At 35.4% G+C, this 21,475-nt stretch overlaps 1 protein-coding gene across 1 annotated transcript in view; it reads left to right on the top strand.

Annotated features, from left to right (window-relative positions):
* Positions 1-21,475, top strand: part of LOC107725623 (ankyrin repeat and BTB/POZ domain-containing protein BTBD11-A-like) — a 134,370-nt gene that overhangs the window by 76,008 nt on the left and 36,887 nt on the right. The window contains exon 2 of the mRNA XM_016534953.1: positions 16,905-17,054. Coding sequence (XP_016390439.1) covers positions 16,905-17,054 — 150 coding nt within the window. The remainder of the gene's footprint in view (positions 1-16,904; positions 17,055-21,475) is intronic.

Below are 21,475 nucleotides of genomic sequence, written 5' to 3'. Positions count from 1 at the left end.
GCGTTGACAATATAAAATTCTTGCTGATGCCTATAAAATGATAATTATTTTCATATTATGACTAATAACCGATAAATGACCATATTAATATTCTGTTATATTTGTCTAAATAAATTAAGAAGAGATATAAATTATTTAAAACACACAGTGGAGAGTACAATTCCAACTAACACCGATAATCTGATAATTACAGTATTTTCATATTATGACTTATATGACTGATAAATAGCTTTTTATAGTCTATGCATATACTATTTTGTCTAAATAAATAAAATATAGATATAAATTAATTAAAAAAAGATTAATAAAAAAAAGATAGCACAATTCTGGCTGATACAGATAATCCAATAATTACAGTATTTTATTATAATGTATAATCAATAAATAGTGTTTATAGTCTATAAATATACTGTTTAATTAAATAAATTAAAAATGGAGATAAATGAATAAACAAAAATAGATTTACAATTCTGGCTGATACCGATAATCCGAAAATTATTTTCATGTTATGACTGAACCAATAAATAGACAATATTAAAATTCTGTTCCATTTTGTCTAAATAAATTAAAATACATATAAATTAATTAAAACAATAGATATTACAGTTCTTGTTGATATTGATAATACGATAATTACAGTATTTTCATATTATGACTTATAATATAATAGCTGTTGTATTTACTATTTTGTCTAAAAAATTAAAAATACATATAAATTAATAAAATAATAGATATTACAATTGTGGCTGATACCGATAATCTGATAATTGCAGTATTTTCATTTTATGGTTTATAAACGATAAATAGCTGTTCTATAAATAAATTCTGGTCTATAAATATACTATTGTCTAAATAAACACTAAGTGCTACAAATGCATTTAGGTATCTCAACATTGTATATACAGTATGAAAAATAGATATTAATTTTGTCAAAGATTATGTATGAATGCGCAATTAAATATTCGGTATAGACCCTTACCGATAAATTAAATAAAATAAATAAATAAATAAAAACTGTAATATTGGCCAGTTACTGACATGTTACTAATATTTTGTGCTTTGCACTGTAAAACAGGACTGATAACTGGATACTGTTATTATGTGAATGTAGTCACTCATTTTTAAAACCAAGATGAGGGTCACTTAGCAGGGTGGTCCTTTCTTTTCCCCCTGGCCTGGCGTTTTCCTAGTTCTTCTCATGTTCTTGACCCAAATCAGTCATATTGCATGGTAAACATTCCCGTCAGTGCTTTCCTGGCTCCCTGGGTTGTATCTGCGGGCTTAGAGCAGGAAAACTGCAGCTTGTTTTCTCACCGACATAATTACTGTCACCACAAAATGAGAGTGCATATGCACCAGGCTGTTTACATCACTCAGGAGAACGCAGGATGCAGGGGTCCGAGCCCAGAGGCTCTGGGTCACGGCCAGATTCTGATCGGTAAGGTTAAGAATTGATGAAGATCGCCCCCTAAGTGCCAGACAGAACCGGGTCTGCCGGGTTTGTTTTGTAATCAGTTTTAAAACTCTGCCTGGTGTCTCTGATTTGTCAGTCCTGGAGAAAGTGGGCCACCGGCTCCCACAGCCTCTGCTGGAGCTGTCACCGCTACGCCGGTGAGCATCAAACTATCAAAGCGCAGTGAGGGCCTGGAATGTCCTCCAAAGTTGGAGAGTGGCATTTATGGACATTCAGATGATAGGTGATGTTTTAATGTTCTGCACTTATGGGTGTTTGATTTGCAAGCTTTCCGTTTATGACAACCAGTTGCAGAAAAAAATGACAGATTTCATTATATTCAACAAATAGTTATACCAAAAACATGGTTTTTAATTTGTTGATGGTCAGAAGATTTGGGTAAAATTTAGAATGTATAATTTTCCTTGCAATTCATGATGTCTAATGCGAATTCATTGAATTCCATTGGTGGATGTTGAATTTGTTTTCAAAGAAATTTAACAGCTGCAGATGAATTAGCAATGAATTTTAGAATATATTTTAACTAATTAGTGTTGTAGATTGTACTGTACAGTGTTGTAGATTAATAGTACTGTACAATTAATGTACTGTACATACTGTACATTAATTGCACTGTACTGTAGTATAATACATATAATTTAAACAATACATTTCTACAATACTATAATACATAACTTTGCTTTGGTAGGATAGTTTTTTATGTTCTCCAAGGTTCTCCAAATAATCCTTATTTGATTAAAACATAATAATAATAATGTGAAATATTATTACAGTATAATAATTATTTTAATTATTTATTATTATTCATAATAATTTGTAAATATTTAATTATTATAATAACAATTTATGTTATTTAAATAACTGTTTTCTGTTGTAATATATTTTGAAATGTAACTTATTCCTGTGCTGTTAATATGCTGATTTGATGCTTAGGAAATATATATTTTTATTATCAGTGTTAAAGTAGTTGTGCTGCTTAATATTTGTGTATATTTGATAAATTTTTTCAGGATTCTTTGATATACGTAGAAAGTTTAAAAGAACAGCATGTAACAATGTAAAAGTCTTTGTCACTTTTGATCAATTTAATGCTTCCTTGCTGAATTAAAAAAATCACTCTATAAGATAATTACTGGCATCCAAAGTTTTAGCATTTTATCAGCTACTTATGTTATGCAATATTTAAATTTTAGAATATAAGAAAATTCCATAGTCTGGCTGTCTGTAGTCTCCTATTGATGACTATGAAAAAGTTGTTTCCTCTTTTTCTCTCCTTTTCTGTATTTTATTTAGTCTTGTACCTGCTCTTTTTCTCTCTCATCACACTCTCTAATTCATATCAAATGGAGTGGAGTAGGTCGACCTGTCAAACGAGCTCAGCTCCCTGCAATAATTAAACCGAGTGTTGCTTGCCCGTGGCAGAACTTGCTGGAACCTGCTTGGATGGTGGAAAACCGAGAGGGAAATGAATGTGCAGTGGCACAGAGGAAATAGACCGGATGAAGGAGCGTTTCAGATAGGGAAACACACTCGGCTCGGTTGAACTGTACATTCACCTCTCTTCAACTCTGAGTGTTCCTCTGCTGTTAGAATTGCCTGAATGTTCTGTATTCTCTGTTTGCATCAGCGCTTTCCAAAGAAAGAAAGAAAGAAAGAAAGAAAGAAAATAATTCATGCCGAGGTCTGGGTTAGAGTCTAATTTCGGATTATAATGAAGGTGTTTAACTCTCAAATCGTGTCTTTTCATATGTGAATCTTAATTTAGCGCCGCTTTCATCTCATACGCAGCAGGGAATAAACCAAACAAGGGAAGAAAATGCAATTTTCTAGTGAAGACTTTGACTCTTAACCCGCCTTTTCTACTAGATGCATTCTGTACTCTTTTTTTTTTTTTGGGCCTTTTTTTGAGTTCATCAGAATTTGTCTTTAGAAACGTTTCACCCCAGAGGTGTTTCGGTTTGCCTTTCTCTAAGCTGTTGACTAGGGCATGATGAAACCTGTGACTGTGACACCCTATCCAGGATCCGTGACTTCAAGGACATTTTTGCTGCCAGACAAATTGGAGTAAATGTCAGTGGAGAAACAGTAATTGCTGCCTAAAGGTTAGGTTAATTTACACATGTTCGGGCATGTTTTATGGTATTTTCAGAGGATTTTGGACCACACCTATGCATTTATTCTGTGTAATATGTCTGGGATTAAGGCAAAAGCCGCGTTGTGTCGTAAAGGTTCGTTATGTAATGTTATGGTTCATTTCCTAATTGTAGAACACCAAGACTGTGGGAAAACCAACAAAGCAGCATTCTAGTCCTGTATCACACCTACCGGTAGATGGTTGTTTGCTTCACTATGGGTGGGAACCTCTAACTTGGGACTGGTTTTATACCAGAATTGAAATTTTAGGTTTTGTTATATATTTAGTATAGTTTAATTCCTTTTATTTTTTCTTTATTAAAAATATTTTTACACAGTTATTTACTTCACTATTGGTGGGAACGTCTAACTTGGGACTGATATCATACCCAGTTGAAATTTCAAAAGAAAATATTCTGTTTTCTTATATATTTCATACTACTATCATACAATATTCTTTATTGTTTTTTTTTTAATAGAAATGAATTAATAGTACTGTTGAAATAAATACACACAAAATGACGACTAATGTCAGTAGCCTAAAACCTATTTCACTTGGAGTAGGGTCTCCTTATGGAGGCAGCCATTTTGAGATCACATGACCTTGTAATCCACTTATTATCGAACACTTGCAAAATAGTGTATTCTTACACATTTGAATAGTGTATCGATACAGCGCTAAAAGTAACTGAATGTTGCGTTTGCATGTCATCCACACCACTAGGTGTCAGTATTAGTCCAAGGCGACTGTTGTAGCAACCAGTGCAATAAACTGCAAAATTACTAAGTGTGCATTAAAATTTCAATGTGCGTCTGAACTTGCATAATGTCTGAGTACGTACTATTTTTACTACATTTGCGGAGGAACAAACTTCACAACCCTTAAAAAGTAGGCTTATGTTTTATATAGTATGAATGTGTGTAGCATGAATGAAATTGTCATGTGACTTCAATTGCATTGCTTCACTGCCCTTTATTCAACCCCTCTCCTGTGGCTTTTATATGCAAATTAGATTGAAATCTTTGCGGAAGTAGTAGGTCATCCAGGTACTTTTTGCCCTATAGTTTTATGTATGCTATATGAATTCAGTTTTTCACCTACTGTACAGTAGGGAGGTAGGCATATTCAGATGCGGGGAATGTTGTTTTATTTTATAGGCTGCTTACCAGTGCTGACTGTTTCTCAGACACTTGACAACCTTTCCTCGTTGCCAAAAGCAAAACTGAATATCTGTCTGTGTGTTTCTATTTTAAGTCTGTAGGTGGAATGTATGTTTTCTCATTGACTGCATGCATTAACCCTCGGTATGAGTAGATGACGGTGTGTGTGTGTGGCTGTGTGAGCTTCATGCTCACAGCAGATATTTGAAGAAGACTGGGCTCTAAGTCTTCTCACAAATGTGAATATAGCTCAGTTTTCTGGCCTCGTGTTTGTGGCTCTTCTTCCATGTTCTGCGGACATATGGCCACCATCTGCTTGGGCCTGGCCGCATCAGGGTACACATGCTGGGCCCCAAGCAGGGGCCTCTGGGTCATGTTAACCCATAAGACGGACCATCACACCAGCAGGATGAACAGAATATCATTTTGAACACAGAATAAAGTCATGTTTAGTAATACACCTCGGCTGATTTGAGTATAATATAGCCTTTTGATAGTGCTTGTTCTAGTTTCTTTAACGTAGAAAGCCTCAGTTTCACAAGGACTATACATTTGAAGTTTGTTTTGGCCTGGTCAGGTTTGAGAAATATTAAGAATTAAAGCAAAAGTACAGGAGAAAGCAGACTAGCTTTTGTGAAATACATAAAAGCCATTGTTTTATCATATTCCTCCCATGTCTTTTTGGTCTCACGTAACTCTCTGTCACTGTCTGCCTCTGTACAATTCTCCCCATCATCTCCGTCCTTCCCTTCTGTGCCTGTAAAGCAGATAAGAAGCATGTGAAGAGAGTTGTGAATAGGTCACTGAGTCTGGCTTCGCCAGTGGTGCTTGCTCCCAACAGTGACTGACTGACACCAAGGCTTGAGGGCCAAAAAGCGTTTACGTCATGACCCCGTCCAGACCATATTTTACATGCACTTTGCAGCTTGTTGCTCACAATGTTTTAAGTAGCCAAACTATTTTACGCCTGCATAAAACATCTGTGTATACAAGCCACCTTGACTATATATTTGCCACATCGTTCTACTTCTAATAGAAATAAAATTTACATAAATACAATTTAATTATAATATAATTCATTTGAAAATATTTACATGTATTTACATGTATATATTTATTTTCATAAAATGTATATTATGTATAAATATATTTAATATATAAACGTAACATTTTTCTGAAATATATACATGCATTTGTGTGTATTTATATATACTTAATAAATATAAACAGTACATACACATATATTATGTAAACAAAAACTTTTTTTTGGATGCGATTAATCGCGATCAATCATTTGACAGCACTAATTTTAACTTTGTTATTTAAATTGTAATTTTACACCAATTTTATTTTTTATTAAATAACATTTTGAAAATTTTAATACAAAAATCATAATCATGTCATCTATGTAAAAAAGTTAAAAAGGTAAAATTGACAAAATTACAATTGAAATGAAATATAATGAATCATTATATATATCACAATTAATTATATGTTATTAAACAAATGACAAAATTTAAATTTAAATAGAATATAAAAATGAAGTATTAATTAAATAAAATTGGACTTTATTTACACTTGTGCATATCATACCAACCTCAAAGACTCAAACATTGACGCTGTATTGAAATCAGTCAGTGGGCAGCATCTTGTGTGAGTTTTGCATGCTGACAAATTGAAATTGTAAATGTTTCTGTGATACATTTTGGTATGTGAAATGCTGTTATTTTACATTTGAACCCATATTTAGCATTAAAAAAAAGTTTTTAATTGCTTTTACAACTGGTTTGATGTAGTGGGTCCCTGAAGGCTAAAGACCAGTCAGATGTGTGTTGTACAAATATAGTATGTTATAAATCATCAGATATGAACCGTGGACCATGTAGGGGGACAAAAGGAGGGCCTGAAGATATGAGTATCTTATCTGTTTATTTATTTATTTTTTGATTGGTTGGTTTTGACTCCGTGTCTTCTACCGTGATGAGTCAGGGAGCACAGATGGAGAGCAGGAGCATGCTGCAAAGCAGCATGGGACTTTCTTTTGATCCTATTATATGATGTGAACAGTGTTAATTATTTGGAGAGTGCCGGTCTGTTGGGGTTATTTGTAATATTTGTGCTAAAATAACCTTTGCAGTTGATTGAAGACCTTTAGCTGACTATGTGAATATGAGTGTTTTGTGTAGTAGTCTTCATGGACAGAAGTGCAGTGAAGTGCATTTTTATAACTAAAAACATGATTCTAGTACCTTATAGCTAATTTTTTCAGCAGCTAGACGGTAGTTCCTTTCTAAACAGTAACTTTCAAAGTAATGAGCTATTTTTTTTAATTTAGTTTCAGTGTAGCCTGACAAAGACAGTATTTTTTTTGTCAAATTTACAACCGAGCAAACTGAAGTAGCAGTCATATACACTCTACAAGAATGTCCTTTCTCTCTCCCTCATATTGGGAAGTCAGATTAATTTGTTCATTCGAACGTTTCAGTTAAATGAACCGGTATTGTGTAAGATCTCATCGCCCTGCAGAATCCTGTCCCTTCCTTAATGCTTGATTGTTTTATCAAAAGAACTTTGATTAACTAAGCTGACGAAAGACCAACTTAAAACAAAAAAAAAGATATGTTTCATTTGTTCAGTTTCATTAATATAGTGTAATATGTCATTTGAAAACATGTTTTCAAGATTTTCATGACTGAATACGTGGTGAAGAGATTTTACAGATTTGTTGACCTCTTAAAAAGGTCCAAAGAGAGTAATATATTGCATGTATCCAATTTTATTATGTCATTCATATTTTGTGTGAATTATATGTTCTGTTCAAATGATGTATATAAATTATATAATTTTGTAGTTATGTAATAAAAAGTAATTTACTCCTTAAATAGCTCCATTGTAGTTGCTTCATTGTAGTGTAGCTAACTGCTTTTTGCAATGATTGACTGTAGAACTACTTTACATTATTAGTAGCTTGTAGCTTGGGAAGCTACAGTTTCTAAGCAACACCGCAGCACACATGCTTATTACAGTGGCAAAGTGACGTTTCCTTGTGACTTCCATTGCCAGAGACAGAGAGTGAGCACAAACCACTTGGGTTTTGTGCACTAGAAAGACCCTTTACCCTGGTAAAACATTCCTGCTTGTGGGAAATTAGCTCTGTCCTATCAAAACCCATGCCCACAAGTGAGTTATTAATGGGTTAATGTGGAAATGGAATTGAAACACTTCCCCAGCAGAATGAAATGTCATCCAGTGATAGAACTCTTGGCCAGAATCTCTGCGGTTTGGAAATTCAGTGTCCTTTTCCTAAAAGTAATCTCATCTGTCAATCATCATTCACATAGAGGCTGTGTCCGGGTCAATGTCACTCAATCCTCTTACAGTCCCAGCATTCTTTTCACACAGTCTCAAGGCAAACAATATTTTGTACACATTCTTTTATTGCCAAAAAATTATGAAAAATATTCTATTTGTTAGAAAATGTGTTTGAGGTCTCACTCATGGAACTCAAAGGGATCATTTCTTCTCCAATTTTACAAAGATATTTAAAAGTATATTACAACTAAAAAAAGGTATTGATGTGACGTCTCCGTTCCCTCCTTCAGGGAATGAGGGTTACATACGTAACCGAGACGTTTTCTTACTTTGTGCTTTAAGAAAGTTTTAAGCCTTGATTGTTTATTACCTCAAAATACATTGACCTTTACATCTTTGGCGCCAGAGGTATAAGAAGTGAATTTTCAGGTTTGCATTAACACTAGAACCGTCAGGGGTCGCTGTATACCTAAAAGCGCCAGCGGGTAAATTTTACCCACGCACATGACAGCTGTTTTTGAATGGCTAAAGAACATATTATTTCACTGTATTATGCTACTGTCTTCACAAAGAAGTGTCTAGAGTCATGAAATGATTATGTCTAGTCATCAACTATATTTTTGTCCTGTTGTTTTATGTTCAAGGCTTTTTTATGCAGGCTACACTAGTCACTTTTCATAATGGTCAATATTAAGCTAAACAAGCCTGCACTGACAACGAGAATTAGAAGGAAGTAAATACATATTTGGGTGGTGTAATAGGCTATTATAATACAATGTCATTAATCAATATATTAAGATAACCTATGTTATTTAAATTACTAAAATAGCCTAAAGACAATAATGAGCAATAATAGGCCTAATTCACCACACTGAATTTGCGATGACAATTAATTCACCTAATTAATTATTAATTTGTTTAGTTATATCATTTATAATTTGAATTATACAGGAAGAATACCAATACACTTAGGGTAATCAAAAAAAAAGGTTTTATTCATTACATCAGATCGAATTTTTTTTCTTCGGGAAACAGGCAGACTAGAATAAATAGCAACACAGAAGCGAACAATAAACGATAGAAATGGCAAAACAAAAATTAAATAATTAATCCAAATTTTGAACAATTATGAGTAACATTTGGATAAAACGTCTAAATATTATATTTTGATCGCCGTCAGATGCTGAGCCGACAGGACGCTTTACTATCTCCCCACCATCAGACTCCCCATGGCATTTAGTGCTTATAGCCTACCTCTTCAGCATTCATAAATCGCATTCTTTTACTCATTTTGTCTTTATTTATGAAACTGATAACCATCTGGTTTTATCTAAACAGTTTTTAACAAAGGGATTGTAAATCACACAATTTTAGTAAAAGTCAGTGACTGGGGGACTTGAATGTTTTATTAAAAATCTTTTATGTACGTTTTAAAAACAGCCACGGGTAAAGTTTACCCCGTGGCAGTTCTAGTGTTAAAAAAAAAAGTTTACTAATTGAGCTCTCAGAATACAGGGCCAGTAAGTATCACGGCCCTCATTAAAATCTCCCTGTGTCCCTTGTTGATCATATTGCTTCAAGCTGATGTAAAATGTCAGAATGGCAAAATGTTGCCCGTAACCACTACAGCTGTGAACCAGTGTGTGTTATGAAGACGGGGGCATTCACCTCGGTTGTCATGGTGAAGGAGAATTCGGACAGCTTGAGCAGTATTTTAATGATTTAGCACTCGAGGCATAACCCTGTCTGTCTCCACATTTGAACTCTGATTGTCCATAATGATATTTATTCAGCATATAGTTATTTTTTGATACCTAGGCAATGGATAGTGCATTGATTTGCAGCTGCTGCCTTTATTATATGATCAATGCAGTATATTGTTTGCAGCATATTTTGTGATTGCAAGGTTGGAAGGTTTTCCTCTAATGTGAGATGAACCAACCCCAATTTCTACATAATATTTATGCAAGTCAAAAGAGCAGCACTGTATGACCCACTTTTTGCAAGAACTGACCAGAGACAGAGAAATGTTTAGTGGTCGGTAACCAACTTAGACTTTTTTTTTCTTTTTTTTTTGAAAAACAATTCTGCTGTCTTTGAAAGCATTTTTACTTTTATATGACTACTGTTGTGCAGAATTAATGTAACAATGAACTACAGATGATTTTAGCAGTTCATAAAGTAATCTAAACATATCTAAACCTTATTATTGAGGTATCAGTTGATTTAAACTAAATGGATAGTTTAGCAGAACATTTGGCCGCATACATTTTGATAAAAAATTGGTGTTTACTAACCATGTTTTAAATGGTTCAAACAATTGAGAATTTAGAACGCATGTTTCTCATCAGTTCTCCCTCATCAGAGTTTATTAGTTTTACTGAGGCACCGAAAAGTTTTACTGGGATTCATGCTACAGTCTATATATTTTACATGCATGCGCTTGAAACATGCCCACATTTTTATTGCGTAAAGTTCTGGAACTTTCAGTAAACTTTCAGTCTAACTTTTCAGATGTTCTTTCCATATAATGCTTTTAATGCATGACTCAGATGGAAATGTCAAACTGTCATGTTGAATGGCAATAAATAGACATGCTCTGAATAATTTAAAGATGTTATAAACTCAAGTGCTCTTGCATACGAGACCCACTTATCTTATATCTTTAGGGTTTTTCTTATCCTGAATGCAACATTTGGAGGCAAACACACCCTCAGGTAATATTTTGGGAGGTACAGTCACAGGCCACCTAAAATTGTTGTTTTTTGACACTGCGCATTCTGTATGCGCCCACCTCCAAATCCAGTACATCCCCACAACCCCTGCTCTCTTTCCACCAATCATGCGGCTGCTGGGCAGCTCTGCCCTGTTGCTATGGAGACTTGGCTGTTAATATTCCGTACAAGTCTCACTCTGATAAGAGACCAGCCGTGCACCGTAGAGAAATCGATGGGACTTTCCTCAGCAAGTATACAGCAGTGCAGCAAGGGAGAAAAAAAAGAGAAATTGAAAGCGAGCTAAAGAGTTTTGTTGTCTTTTTTGTGACAGGGCTGGTTCCCTTGCCGAGTCGCGATTGAACGGTTCCCTCAGTAGGATACTTTAATTAAGTTACTGGAACAAAGCTACTTCGAATTCTGTCAAATTTAAATTTTATATGTTCTGCAAAGTTTGATTGTCGGTCGTGGAATTAATCTGTATTCCTGATATTCCGTGACTCCGGTAACAAAGCGTGTCGGAATGAAGATCGATGGGACTTTCCTCAGCAAGTATACAGCAGTGCAGCAAGGGAGAAAAAAAAGAGAAATTGAAAGCGAGCTAAAGAGTTTTGTTGTCTTTTTTGTGACAGGGCTGGTTCCCTTGCCGAGTCGCGATTGAACGGTTCCCTCAGTAGGATACTTTAATTAAGTTACTGGAACAAAGCTACTTCGAATTCTGTCAAATTTAAATTTTATATGTTCTGCAAAGTTTGATTGTCGGTCGTGGAATTAATCTGTATTCCTGATATTCCGTGACTCCGGTAACAAAGCGTGTCGGAATGAAGAAATTTTTATTTATTTTTTTGCCAATACCTTATCACTTCAACAGCTGCAGGAAATCAAAACAAAGTGTCTGAGTGTGCACTCGGGAGAAGAAGTGTGTTTCTGTCACCGTAAAAGAATGGGACATTGATTGTAGATCTAATCATTCAGTGCAGAGCTGACAGGGGATTTCAGGCAAGCTAGAATATACCACATTTCTCCATCCTGGCAGAACCGCCACTTACAGGCAAGCCAAGAAAGGGAACAATCTGTTGTTGTGCGAAAACTGTGGGAAAACTCAATTGGCTGGTGTGCACATATGCAAATCTAATGTATACCCTCTGCCCCATTTGTTAGGTATGAGACTGCATTGAAAATTTTATCTTAAACTGAAATTATTTGAATTTTGAAAAAAAAAATTAAACAAAAAGCATTGTGACGTAAAATGAAAAAGAGATTTTGCACTGTTTCTAGGTCACTAATCAAATAAGTGATGTGTGAAATTGATTGTGTGAACTTGATTGTACAGATGGTAAGATGATCTTCCACTGAACCTCAAGATGCTCTTTAGATTATCTCAAATCATGCTGGAGAACATGATCATCTGGTTTTACACAAACTTGTGGAGTGTATGCAGCTCGAGTGCTGCTGTTATTAAAGCAAAACCAAGGCACATTAAATTCTAGGACATTCATAGTCATTTTTACTCAAGTAATAATATAATTTGTAATGCAAATGAGAAGAAAAATGACATCCAAAATAGAAGCATTTTTAATATGGTCTCAGACACTGTTTATGGTGCCACTCAAAGACTTAATGTTAATGTCTTAATGAATCTATTTGTAGTATTTTCAGTGTAATGCAGCTTGAAACCAGCATCAGCATATGAATAATCCATTTTGGCATTTAGCTAATATAATTTACCTGCACTTATAGTGTTCATTTTGCTTCCATCTGGTTGGCTGATATTGTGTTCCTCTCTATTTCCTTATAAAGAAATAAATTGGCTCTTTAAGAAGTGACAGATGTAGCGGCAGAGGGGGATGATGTGATAGTCTGTCGAAGTTCTGGGTTTACGATCAATGTTGAGGCGTCCAAGTCATTTTTGGATATCGCTTAAATGCCACAAAAAACCAGCAGAGAATTATGGGCCCATCATCATGGCAGTAATATTGCACATAATGACTGGTCCCCAAAGGCATACGTCTTATAGTCTTTTAATGAGATTTTAATGTCCATTAAAAGTATTCGCTCATTTACTGACTGAAGATGTAGTTTTTCAGTTGTAGCTATTGTTATAAATGCAGATGTGCCTGCGCAAAGCATTTTTAATGAATGACTTGTGTTGTCATCTCGTTGTCTGAATGGCTGCTACTAAGGCTAGCTGTCACTTTTTGTTCCATAAAGTATTTAAAAAAATTAATTCAACTTTTCTTGCATAGGAAAAACAATGCAGTCTCAAAAAAACACTTGTGACAATTTACCCCGGTGTCCTTTTTTAATGAAATTTTTATTTTATTAATCCACATTGCTTAGGGTGGACTTTTTTTGCAGGTACTTTAGCAGGGTTAAATATTTAATATTAGAAAAAGGGGAAAAATATTTTACTAGCCCGTTTTTGACACAGGATATTGTCTTATTTTTGTGAATAAATTGGATTACAGAAGCACAGGATTACCTCTGAACTACGAGCAATGTGGTATTCAGGTCAGTGAACAGTTTACAGTCAGAGAACGTTTTTTGATAAACTGAAGATTTGACTTGAACTCAGGCATATTCTTTGCAAATGTTTGTTTTGCCAGAAGTTTAATAAAAAAGGATATGCTCTGTCTTGGCTAACCAAGCGCCATGGACATGAGGACTGTAGGTATGTTGTTTAAAACAAGGATGTGGGGATTCAGGCTTAGAATTATAGGACACCGAAATGTCCATCAGCATGTATCCTGAAGATAATTTTTCCAGCTCAATCTCTTCAGGTGTCCATTAAGTATCAATTTACATGATGGTCTTTGAAAACAAGTGTGTCCTCTAATCTTGTGCAGAGAGTTTTCACACCGTTCCTGCGATGGAAGGCTCTCTGCGTTCCCTTCACTTCCCCAGCTATGATTGAAGTGTCTAGCAGTGTTTGTACTGTATTATTTATGCCAGTCTTTCTGAAACTAAGTTTCTGCAAACCGTTCTTGAGTTGATGGCGTTCTTATGACTCAGTGTCCTCTGTACAAGTGTTCACTGTACAAGTATAGAGAAAGTTTCCTAGTTGTTAAAGCATTTTTTTATCATAAATATCATGCTAAGGAACATTTGGAGGGAAGTGTTTTGCCACCATTTGGCCAAGGTCACTATTTTGAAGGGACCGTGGTCTCATTTTTCTCCTCCCACCCCCTTCACCTTTTAAGTTAACCCAATATCAAGCGAAGAAAAACACATTGCTGCATATAAAAATAACCGTTACATCTCTCTCAGTAGGGAATACAAGTGCTGGAGAGAGATAACATGGTTGATACATGGTGGGGCTGCAAAGTTGGAGCGATGAGAATGTTCCACCTCACATTTGCGTGATTTGATCTGATTACATAAACATGCAGGGGAATTTTTAGCGTCTGTAATGACATTAAAAAGTTGATGTGCTGAGAGTATAGAGGGAGAGTGAGAAGAGTTTCAAGAGCAGGGAATGTTGATTGGGTGGAGGGGTCATAAAATATTGAGGCCTGTTTTTTTCTCTCTCCCACCGGAGTGCATATTTTTGGCCCAAGCGAAAGAGTCATGAGAAGATTTCTAGAGATCAAAAACTGTCCATTTCTCTTCCCGTGGCATTCTGGGATTTATGGTTAGTGTTTTATTTAGCAGTTTTAGTTTGTCAGTTGTACCACCTGTTTATTATCAGAACATTTTACAGTAAAAACTGATTTTAAAAGCTCAGTTAGGTTGGTATATTATATTTTAGTGCTCCTATGTCATTCAGTTTTATAAACTTACATAAGTGCCATCCCATAATGCATGTAACATTGTTACCATATTTTTTATGGGAAAGGTATGGCAGCCACAGCTGTCAGGTTTTTGTTACAGTCAAATACAGGTCAAGCAATCCCTTGTAACGTCCTGCAGATCCTGTTTTTGGATCTTCTCTCACCTCTCACTCAACATTACAAAAAACCTGCAGCAAAATACTGCAACTACTGTAACTGTTCTGGCTTGTACGATGTTCTGCAGTTTCATAAGGGCCCGCACACATGCAAACATTTACCCCTCACGCAGTGTTGCGGCACTCGTGTTAAAACTTCATCAGACGAGACAATCACCCAAAACAAAGCATTCCCTCGCTTGAACTACCTTCTAAATTCCTTAAAAGCATCATGTCACCCATGAACAACATTGTGTCTCTTGACAAAGCATTCAGCTTGTCTCCCATCTGGCGAATATTGCACATCCTCCATTATGCATTAACTCACTGACCACAAAGAGATTCGCAGCAGCCAGAACTCGCTGTGCCAGGTCATTTTAATCATGGTGTTATGAAAACTTCATGAGTTTCTGTGTTTCTTTCCCTGTGTTGTCTTGTGCTAACAGCGTCATTCAATATACAACAGGATACAGGATATTTACCCACCTCTGGGAGACTGACAACACAAATCCCTTTAGATGAAAGTCAAGAGTATAACCTGCTTAAAATAGCTTCCTGATAGGCTGTTGCTGGTTTGTGTGCAGTGTTGGAAAATGTTACTGTTAAAAGTATCTTTTTTAAATATTGTGCTTTTTGTTTAAAACTGGTAATGTTATTAGTATACTTTATCATTAAAGTTTAGTCAAAGTAATACATGTACATTAGGTTACTTTGTTAACCTAATTTTTTAGGTTAAAATTTTTTTAGGTACTTTGTTAGCCTAAACCTTTGTTTTATTAAACTCTTTTGAAATCACATTATGTACATGTTTCTAACACTGTTTTTGTATCTATTTTTATACAGTAGTTAGTTATGGTCCTCAAATTTGATTGGCTGAGTGACGTTCCAAGAGTGGTGAGATACAGTACAGTATAACAGTACTAAGAATTTTCAATTTTTGGATCACTACTGTCAGTAGGTCTTTATGAACAAGTCATCGGAATCATTTACTCAGATGATTCATTCAAACAGATTCATTCTGAAACCATTAATGGGACTGCTTTTATAAGTGATTCATTCAGAAGCACTGATGCATTCAGGATTAAATCATAGAGCTGCTTTTATGAGCAAGTCTTTTAATCATTTACACAACTGACTCAGTTCAGCACACTGATTAATTCTGGAATGGAAGAAGTCGCGGTCTTTATGAGCAAGTCAATAACACTAATCCATAAGGAGTAAATTAGATAACTGCCTGTATGGTTGAGTCATTGAATCATTTACACAGCTAGTTCATTCAGCACACTGATTCATTCAGGAACAGAACAAGTGGTGGTCTTTATGAATGAGTCATTGAATCGTTTTCTCAACCAGTTCATTAAAAACACTTATTCATCCAGGAACTAATTAGATGACTACCTTTATGAGTGAGTCATTGAATCATTTTTTCAACTAATTCATTCATAAACACTGATACATTCAGAAGTGAAACATTCCTTTTTTTTATGAGTGAATTATTAAAATATTCATTCAAGAACACCACTACTGGGTGTTTTTAGGAGGTTCTGCTGTGGCAGAGCAAATATAGATTTCATAACTGTGTCTGAAATCTAAGTTACTCAATATTAACTAGTTTATTGATCTGTTGTATAAAAGCAATATCACCAAAGCAATATTGCTTAAATGTACTGTAGACTGACACACTACAAAACAAATGGCTAGGGATGTCTGAAAGACAAATAGTTACAGATATCACCCGTTAATTAATACCAGTTCAATATAGTCCCAACGTGTGAAACCTTTAGCTCAGACAGATAGCTGCTTGTCTGTCTTTATTCACCTGTGGCTGAGCTCAATATCCCATCTGTCGTTGCCTATTCTCCCGTTCAAACAAAAGCCTTGGCTGCAGCGCTGTGAAGTAATTTGATTAGGGTTATTGAATGAATATTAGACGACCAGGGCTCTAGCCAATACATGCTGCTGAACTCACCTGTGGGCGCGTGGCTTGTTGCAATTTGAAAAAGGTCCAACACAAAAACAGCAGTTTTAATTGCTTCGGGGGTTGTTTGATTTGCCTCTCAAACAATGATAATGTCATAACACTTAGCTCTCAAAGTCTCTTGGTCCCATTGCAGATGTTTTTATGTCTGGTTTTGGCTCGTTCACGTGTTTATTTATATTTGATTGTCTGATCTTTGGCCCACAGGTGTATTGAGCCTGCCGGACAGTCTGAACCTGCACCGTGACCAGCAGCGAGCAGGGAAAACTGGAGAGGGCCATGCCTACAGCCAGGCTGAACTCCGCACCATTGAACAGTCCCTCCTGGCGACCCGCGTTGGGAGCATTGCAGAGCTCAGTAAGTTCTCATGCCGAGAAATGTGTGATGGTGTGGTTATAGGTTCAACCGTAACCGTTCAAACATTTGGGGTTGGTAAGATTTTAAAAATGTTTTTGAAATAAGACTTTTATACTCACCAAGGCTGCATTTATTTGATCAAAAATGCAGTAAAAACTGGAATATTGTGAAATATTACAATTTAAAATAACTGTCTTCTATTTTAACATATTTAAAAATATAATTTGTTCCTGTGATGGTAAAGCTACATTTTCAGCATCAATAACTCCAGTCTTGTTCCTGTGATGGTAAAGCTACATTTTCAGCATCAATAACTCCAGTCTTCACTGTCACATGATCATTCAGAAATCATTATAATATACTGATTTGGTGCTCCATTATTAATAATAATTCTTATTATTATCAGTGTTGTGCTGCTGCTAATTTTTATAATTTTTTTTTTTAGAAACTGATACCATGATTTTTTTCTGGATTCTCTAGTGAATGAAAAAAACTGCATTCATTTGAAATGGAAAATGTCTTTCCTGTCACTTTTGAACTAATTATTAATTTTAAAAAAATCATACTGACCCTAAACCTTTGAAGGGTACTGTAAATCCTCAGGAAAAAATGTCTTGTACTTTGTAAAAAGGTTTATTAGCAACTGCTTGTACATGTTGGTTACTCAAAATGAGCAGGTTGTATTAGGGGGAGGGACATTCTCATTCTAGAGAGCATTTGATTGGAGGAAAATCTGTGTAGTGCAGGATGAGTCATCAGTGTTTTTGGTCTGTTTTTCTGAGAAGAGAAAGAGTGTACATTTTTAATAAATTTTTTTATCTGCTAAAAGCGAACATTGAGTCAATGTTTAAATTTAGTCAAAATATTTCTCCTGGGCCCTGTGAAATTTAGCAACGACCCTGGATTGGTGTCCATTCTGTGTCAGGTCCCTGAGCTATTTAACATCTGGATGATCCACTGACTTAGCTGTTTTTAGTCTCTTGTGTGGGTGTATGAAGCCAGCGGTCAGCAGCTGGAAGGCCCTACCCTAACTGAGCGGGGTGTGCCTCCCTGTAGTGTCCACTGGACGGTCGTCAGCTTGAATAACAGCTCTTTGTATATTTGTCTTGGTAATGGTGGTTAGCCTGTGTGTGGCAGTGAGTTTCAGAGCCTGTCCGTTCTGCATGCAGCCACGGTTATTTCATAATCATAGCGAACACAAACAACACCCAATAAGTCAAGATGCAAAAGAGAACACCATCATCCACACTGATTATGTCTCCTCAAGTGTGCCTGCCAAATGAATACATGTGACCCCACTGAGGAGGGGAAATTTGATGTGTGCAGAGGGACTTGAGTAAATTACAGAGAGCCAGTGACCCTTCTGTCACTCTAATCAACATTGTGTTCTGCTGGGAAACAGACTTAAGCAATGTGAAACAATAGAGCAAGCACTGCAACCAGGCTATTGCTTGCTTGTTTTTTTTTTTTATTGATTTTGATCACAAAAACCAAAAACATTTATGGGTCATATTTAGAACTATATATTAAATTTAGCTTTAAGACAAATTCTTAAGTAAGCAAAATTGTTTCACCTTAATACATAAATGTATATATAATCGTTTATATGAATTGTACATTTATTAGTATTTATTATCATATTTAAAACTAAAATAAAAATAAATCGGACATTCCAGTTGATTAATGTATGCAATCATGTGTATGTGTGTGTGTGTGTGTGTGTATTAAAAGCATTATATTACAGTATTTTTTGTACACCACATTCTCTTTTTTTAAATAGTGCTCAATACTCATTTATATTGAATACTAAATCGACCTAGACAGGCACAGCATATTAGGTGGATTATTTGGAAAGCTGCAGGGTATTTGTGTTATTGCATGCATGAAGTATTAGCACAGATATGAGGTTGCTGTCATAATGCAGCATCGGTGATGTAACCATGCAGAATATTAGCTGTTGTGCCAACAGATGAGGCATAATTATCAGATGTAATTGTCTTTTTCCTCCTTTCCAGCCTTGTGTACACAATGCACAATAAGCATTTAAATATTGATTGCAAACCCTTCAAAAGCCACCTAATTGGCCGTTAACTAATTATATTTTCACACTGTGTAACGAAATATAAAAGCCTGGATTATGCAATAGCTTTTTTTGGTTGATGAAAAGTTCCCATGCATATTCATTTTCCTGTTGAATCATCTCAGTTTTGGCTATGTGAAATATTGTTTCTGTCTACTCTAATTATCTCACGGTGTCCTTATCACGGACCTATAACTGTCAGTGGGGTGTAATGCAAAACAGTACTTGTTAGTGAGTGACCAGCATTTTTTTATGAGCGTCCCAGCGTCTCTCAGTATGAAACCACATACACCGCTGATGTTAAAAGCAAATTAACTAGGAAACATGATACACTGTGGGCAGCTAACAATGAGGACCACCCATTACAAACTCCACTGTGCTGAAGGCTTATATATATATATATATATATATATATATATATATATAAATGCTTTTGTCATACGGATCACTAGTGTACCAGTGACAATCTAAGTAAACAAGCGCATACTTTTTATAGTAAATGTCTCTAGAGTTCACGTTCTCCTTCAAGCCCCCTGGCAAAAATCATCCGTGGTATTTTACCCTATTTATTTCTCTCAAAAAATACTCAGAATTATTTTCTGTTTATATTCTAGCGCATGAAAACTGTGAGAAGAAGCTTCCTTTACAATATGGCCGTAATTCAGACATCTGTCTCTCCACTCACTCCAAGAATCCCCTGAAGAGTTTGGCCTGCACAGAGCTTTCGTGTTGGTTTACTAAATAATTCCCAGCTTTATTTATTTTATATATTTATTTATTCAAACCTTGAGGTATCTTTGAAAAATGTCCAATACATGTTTTTCTGGAGCTTAAAAAGTCCAAACTTTTGCTTTCAATATTTGGGCTAAAACAAAATGAAGCATGTGAAATTTATTAGTTTCATTTACCAGAGGCCTTTAGATTATGCATAGGAAATTAGCAATTAAGGGATATTAATCAAACCGCAATCTTTACAAGGCAAAGAGAAAACCCCTCACTGCTCTTGGCGGGATAACTGAAGTAGCTTTATTAAGTCTAAATCGAATATTAACACAAAGTTCTAAAACAAAGAACTGGATGGCTATAATTTTAATTATAGAGCTGCGCCTTAGTCAGTAGACTGGGGACTTTTCTTTTACTTTTTATCCATTCCACTGGTTTAAGATGTGAGCTTAAAATGCACCAATTACAAGTTGGTTGTGACTGACTTGTCATAATGGAAATTACATTGCATGTCAAGTTTGTAAGCTAACGGTTTTTCTTCTTCTAGTTATAGGCTTCTAAATTATAGCTATTATATATAGCTGAAGATGTGTTTCTCGCTAACATGTCACCAGCAGTATTGATAATAAGGACGTCCAGTGTCTGCGAGAGAAGTGAAAATCATCTCCGTTTCGCCTGTAAATGAAGATGGTCCAATCAAGCCCCTTTTTCCCCATCCTCTGTGATGTTTCCTGATGGGCTTGAGCCACCCGGAAACACACCAAGTGCCACTTCAGTATCAGAGCAGCTGTTAAATGCTAATTCACACTGCACCAACAGACACGTTTGCTGGGTTTTGTCGTGTTACTACCCCTGTCAGCATCTGTTGCTCTTGTTTTTGCGGTCGCAGAATGTCTGAGATGTGACGTACTGTAAACTGGTGATTTTCAGCGTTGGTTGGTGTCTGCCAGTGTGGCGTAAATTAACCTTTAGAGTAATTTTAAGTAATTTATAAGTGAAAAATTAAAGAACAGAGAAAATTGGAAGTATAAAAAGACGGTGATTATTCAATTAGGGGCACATTTGACTACATAGAATCCAATAAAACTTATAGAAATTAGTCTAATGTGCTGATTTGATACTCAAGAAACAGAAAAAAAAAAACTTTTTTTTTATCAATGTTTAAAACAGTTGTGCTGCTTAATTTTTTAATGAAAACCAGGATACATTTTCTTCAAGATTGTGAATAGAAAGTTCAAAAGAACAGCACTTATTTTTATTTTCATTTATTTATTTTGTAACATGTCTTTACTGTCACTTTTGAAGGTTTTTTTTTTCTTTCTTAAAAGTCATACTTTCCCTTAAAGTTCTTCTCTAAAATAAAGAATGATCACTGATGTGATAAACTTATTGTGAAAAGTTCAAAGTCATTTTTTAAATAGCTCTCCTTAAAAGGGTCATATGATGCGATTTAAATTTTTCCTTTCTCTTTGGAGTGTTACAAGCTCTTGGTGCATAAAGAAGATCTGTAAAGTTGCAAAGACTAAAGTCTCAAATCCAAAGAGATTCTTTATAAAAGTTAAGAGTCAGCCACGCCTAAAACGGCTCGTTCTAACACGCCCCCACATACCTACATCAC

The sequence above is a fragment of the Sinocyclocheilus rhinocerous genome, unplaced genomic scaffold, assembly GCF_001515625.1.
Source record: "Sinocyclocheilus rhinocerous isolate Xijiao unplaced genomic scaffold, SAMN03320098_v1.1 scaffold153, whole genome shotgun sequence".
NCBI lineage: Eukaryota > Metazoa > Chordata > Actinopteri > Cypriniformes > Cyprinidae > Sinocyclocheilus > Sinocyclocheilus rhinocerous.
The sequence above is the reverse complement of the archived record's forward strand: the minus strand, read 5'-3'. Positions and strand labels throughout refer to the sequence as shown.